We start from the raw sequence: 4,993 nt of genomic DNA, 5'->3' as shown, positions 1-4,993 counted from the left end.
AGTACAAATATTGTTCTTTTTGTTTCTTTTTTCCCTTTGGATACATTTTTAATTACAAAAATAGAGCCTGATTTTAGCACCCAGACAGATGTTTGCTTGCTTCTGGGTCCATTGGGCCTCTTCTCAGAGCCTGGAACTCCCAGCCCCCAGCTCCTGGGGTGGCTTACTCCAGGTGTGTCCCTGGCTCGGGCTGGGGGAATGCAGTCCCGCTCTTGGGATGTGCAGGTTTCATAAGCTACTAGGTACCATCCTTGATAAAATTCAGAGAGACAGACTTACAGCAGGTCACCTCTCGGCTTCTAATGAAGCCAAGACAGAGGAGTCCCCACAGCACTGGGTTTGCCTCTGTAATTGGGCTGGTAAAGTGGAAAAATAAAAGTAGGAAACCTAAGTGGAAACCAAACCAGAAAGCCAGGCAGCCTGGGAGTTCCGAGCCTGCTTCCTTCCAGCTGTGCGGCCTCAGCGGCTGACGCGAAGTGTCTGCTGGTTTTCTCTAACACAGGACGATGGTAGCTACACCCTCTGAGGGCTGTCACCAGGGCCAGTTAGTCCTGATGGTTGGAGTGTGGGTATCCAGGCGCCACTAGGTCACTACCCACTCTGGCCCTTTGCTCCTAGTCTCTGGGGAGGTGGTGGCACAGGGGCATGGAGCAGACTAGACTCTGCCTCTTTCTGCCCCCAGGCCAGTTGATATGAGCCCTGCTTGAGGGGTTCGCAAGGCCTGGGGAGCCTTCTTCAGCTTCTCTGTTTTCCTAAGATGAAAACTGTGACATCTGTGCTTGTTGTGGGAAATTTGTAAATTGTGCGCAGAGAAGAATATGAAATCAACATAAATGGTCGCTTTTGGTTCTGCCAAGAGCCAAGAGTGGCTCTGGCCCCTCTCCTGGGTTAACACCCTGTCCTGTCCAGTTCGCCCCCCTCACTTCAGATCTCTCTTCCCCAAGACCCAGAAGACCAGCCCTGCTCCCCCAGCTGCATCTGCACGATTGTCACAGCATTTCTTGGGGGTGGGGGTGTCTTGGGACTCAGAGGAAGGCTGGTTGGGGTTCAGGGGACCTCACCTTCCCTCCCTCCCAGATGTCTCTCTGGCTGGCTCACAGGCTCACCTGAGATAGGGGCTTAGAGCTCATGGGCTGCTGGACCCTCCAACAGGTGTCTGACAGTCCCCCTCCCGACCTGGGAGGCTCCCGGTCTCAGGAGGGGGCTTCCTGCCTTATGGTAGGTGGGTCAAAAGGGAGGCAGTGGGAAATAATGGTCTCTCTTGGTCTGGCCTGGCAGGGGGTGAAGCACTGTGTGTGTGTGTGTGTGTGTGTGTGTGTGTGTGTGTGCGTGCGCGCACGACCAAGGTCTGTACCAGGAAGGGCTGCAGGCGGGGGAGGGGCATGCTCCTTCACAGCCCCTTCCCCTGTGACCTCGGGCAGATCTTTCACTTTTACCCAGTACAACTGCCTCCAGCTAGCCTGGACAGGCAGATTCCGGGGCTGCAGTGTCTGGCCCAAGGCTGAGAAGGGCTGGGATCCCGGACAGTGACATGGTGGGCTCAGCCTCTGTTCCATCTACTGGGCAGGGTGGGCCTCTGCAGATAGCGGCTTCAGACTGCAGCTCCAGGGGACTGGTGGGAGTCTCTCAAGGTGTCCCACACATGGTCCCTCGGGGAAAGAGTGGAGCTGACCCCTGTCCTCCCTCCCGACTCGAGGGCTTCAGGGCCAGCAGGTGTGTGAGGGCTCCAGGTGCGCGGAGCCCTGGAAAGGACACCAGCAGCAGCACCAGCAGCAGCACCAGCAGCAGCAGCCGCGCGGGGGCAGCCGAAGACCCCATCCGGCGCAGGCCAGGGCCGAGCTGGCAGCGGCGGGTCCAAGCCCTGTCAGCTGGCGCAGGAGGCCCAGGGGCGAGCGCGGGACGGAGCTGGGCGCCGGGGTCCGGACCGGGCCGGGGTCGAGCTGGGCCTGGCCGGACACTGGACCCGCCGGGACCCGGCCCCTGCCGCGCAGGGCTGAGGCCCCCGCCTGCAGACAAAGGAGCCGGCGGGGGGCGGGAGCGGGGGGGGGTTTGCAGGGGGGATGGGGCGAGGGGGCGGGGCGTCGCGGTGTCACGTTACCGCCCGCAGCGCCCTTTAACTCCCGCCCCCGCCCCGTTCACCGCCCCCTTCCCCTGCTACAGCGCGCTCGCCCCGCGGCCGCCAATCAGCCGCGCGCCCCGCCCCTCCCCCGGTGGGTGTGCGCGCGGCCAATGGGCGGTGCTCTGGGGCTGCAGCGGGGCGGGGCGGGGCAGCGGGGCGGCCGCCAATCGCCGCGGTGTTGTTGAAACTGAAAATACTACATTATGCTAATCGCGGCCGGGCCCGCGCGCACGGGGGTGGGGCCCGCGCGTATAAAGGGGGCGCAGGCGGGCTGGGCGTTCCACAGGCCAAGTGCGCTGTGCTCGAGGGGTGCCAGCCAGGTCTGAGCGAGCGAGCGAGCCAGCAGGCATCGAGGGGGCGCGGCTGCCGGCCGAACGAGACAGACGAACCCGACGCAGGAGAGTCCACCACCGGACAGCCAGGTAGCCGCCGCGTCCCTCGCACACGCAGAGTCGGGCGGCGCGGGGTCTCCCTTGCACCCGGCCTCCGCCCTCTCCTCCTCTCCTTTCCCCTTCTTCTCGCTGTCCTCTCCTCTCTCGCTGCCCGCGTTCGCGCAGCCCCGGGCCATGTCCGACGCGTCCCTCCGCAGCACATCCACGATGGAGCGTCTTGTCGCCCGTGGGACCTTCCCGGTACTTGTGCGCACCAGCGCCTGCCGCAGCCTCTTCGGGCCAGTGGACCACGAGGAGTTGAGCCGCGAGCTGCAGGCCCGCCTGGCCGAGCTGAATGCCGAGGACCAGAACCGCTGGGATTACGACTTCCAGCAGGACATGCCGCTGCGGGGCCCAGGACGCCTGCAGTGGACCGAAGTGGACAGCGACTCGGTGCCCGCGTTCTACCGCGAGACGGTGCAGGTGGGGCGCTGCCGCCTGCTGCTGGCGCCGCGGCCCGTCGCGGTCGCAGTGGCTGTCAGCCCGCCCCTCGAGCCGGCCGCTGAGTCCCTCGACGGCCTCGAGGAGGCGCCGGAGCAGCTGCCTAATGTCCCGGTCCCAGCCCCGGCGTCCACCCCGCCCCCAGCCCCGGTCCTGGCTCCAGCCCCGGCCCCGGCTCCGGTTGCGGCTCCGGTTGCGGTCGCGGTCCTGGCCCCGGCCCCGGCCCCGGCCCCGGTCCCGGTCCCGGCCCCGGCCCCGGCCCCGGCCCCGGCTCCGGCTCCGGCCCCGGCTCCAGTCGTGGCCCCGGCCCCAGCCCAAGCCCCGGCCCCGGCCCCGGCCCCCGCCCCCGCCCCGGCCCCGGCCCCGGCCCCGGCCCAGGACGCGGCGCCTCAAGAGAGCGCCGAGCAGGGCGCGAACCAGGGGCAGCGCGGCCAGGAGCCTCTCGCTGACCAGCTGCACTCGGGGATTTCGGGACGTCCCGCGGCCGGCACCGCGGCCGCCAGCGCCAACGGCGCGGCGATCAAGAAGCTGTCCGGGCCTCTGATCTCCGGTGAGCCCCGCACGGCCCCGCCCCGGCCCGGCCCGGCCCCGCTTTGTCCGGCCGGCCGGTCCCCCCAGCCCTCGGGGGCCTCGCTGGGTTCCCGCCTCCTCCCGTGGCATTAAAGGGCCCGCAGCGCTCAGGGCGCGGCTGCGCCCGCACCCCCCTCCCCGCCCCGTTGTTGTGCCTTCCAGCGGCTTTGCGCGGGCGGGGTGGGAGGCTGAGTCCCGGCCGCGACCCCCCGGGAGCGCGGTCTTCGTCCCCGGCCGCGGGAGCCCCTCCCCGGGCGCGGCCGGGCGCCGTGAGCACGGCGCGGAGGGGGTTAAGCGCGGCGGCGGCCCCGGGGGGCTTGGCCGCGGGACAAGGGGAAATGCTTACACAGCACATTGCGCGGCGACGTAAACAAAGCTGACCCGCCGCGGACCTCGGCGCGGGCGGGGACGGCGCCCCCACCCCGGCCGGCCCGCGCCCCGTGCCCTCTCCCGGCCCCCTCTCGGGGCTCCGGGCCGGCCCCGCCCTGACCGGCCGCGCGCGCTGTCGCCCGCAGATTTCTTCGCCAAGCGCAAGAGATCAGCGCCTGAGAAGTCGTCGGGCGATGTCCCTGCGCCGTGTCCCTCTCCCAGCGCCGCCCCTGGAGTGGGCTCGGTGGAGCAGACCCCGCGCAAGAGGCTGCGGTGAGCGAAGTGAGTACAGCGCACCTGGGGGGCGCGGAGGGCTGACCCGCGGGGTCCCGCCGGCTTTCCTGACCGCCCCTCTCCCCGCAGTTTAGAGCCCAAAGAGCCCCGAGGGAACCTGCCGGGGCAGCGGACGTTGGAAGGGCGCTGGGCCTCGGCTGGGACCGTTCATGTAGCAGCAACCGGCGGCGGCTGCCGCAGAGCAGCGTTCGGTTTTGTGTTTAAATTTTGAAAACTGTGCAATGTATTAATAACGTCTTTTTATATCTAAATGTATTCTGCACGAGAAGGTACACTGGTCCCAAGGTGTAAAGCTTTAAGAGTCATTTATATAAAATGTTTAATCTCTGCTGAAACTCAGTGCAAAAAAAAAAGAAAAAAGAAAAAAAAAAGGAAAAAATAAAAAAACCATGTATATTTGTACAAAAAGTTTTTAAAGTTATACTAACTTATATTTTCTATTTATGTCCAGGCGTGGACCGCTCTGCCACGCACTAGCTTGGTTATTGGTTATGCCAAAGGCACTATCCATCTCCCACATGCGGTTATTGACAAGTGTAACTTTATTTTCATCGCGGACTCTGGGGAAAGGGGTCACTCACAAGCTGTAGCTGCCATACATGCCCATCTAGCTTGCAGTCTCTTCGCGCTTTCGCTCTCTCTCTTATTATTACTGTGTTTATCTTAAACTTGAAGACAAATCTGTTAAAATGGTTCCTGAGCCGTCTGTACCACTGCCCCGGCCCCTCGTCCGCCGGGTTTTAAATAAAGAGGCCGAAAAATGCTGCAA

At 64.8% G+C, this 4,993-nt stretch overlaps 1 protein-coding gene across 3 annotated transcripts; it reads left to right on the top strand.

Moving 5' to 3' along the window:
* Nucleotides 1-2,381: 2,381 nt before the first annotated feature.
* CDKN1C (cyclin dependent kinase inhibitor 1C) lies at nt 2,382-4,993 on the top strand. 3 transcript variants are annotated; one of them, XM_030918413.1, is made up of 4 exons: nt 2,382-2,541; nt 2,709-3,541; nt 4,077-4,212; nt 4,299-4,993. In XM_030918413.1, the coding sequence occupies exons 2-3, from the start codon at nt 2,719-2,721 to the stop codon at nt 4,205-4,207; spliced, it is 954 nt and encodes a 317-aa protein (XP_030774273.1). In that variant the 5' UTR covers nt 2,382-2,541; nt 2,709-2,718; the 3' UTR covers nt 4,208-4,212; nt 4,299-4,993. The 3 variants fall into 3 exon arrangements, with proteins under 3 accessions (XP_030774273.1, XP_030774272.1, XP_030774274.1); XM_030918412.1 differs by having other exon boundaries at nt 4,294-4,993; XM_030918414.1 differs by lacking the exon at nt 2,382-2,541 and having other exon boundaries at nt 2,548-2,973.

The sequence above is a fragment of the Rhinopithecus roxellana genome, chromosome 15, assembly GCF_007565055.1.
Source record: "Rhinopithecus roxellana isolate Shanxi Qingling chromosome 15, ASM756505v1, whole genome shotgun sequence".
In the NCBI taxonomy this organism is placed as follows: Eukaryota; Metazoa; Chordata; class Mammalia; order Primates; family Cercopithecidae; genus Rhinopithecus; species Rhinopithecus roxellana.
Note: the sequence above shows the minus strand (reverse complement) of the source record. Positions and strands in the feature narration are given on the sequence as shown.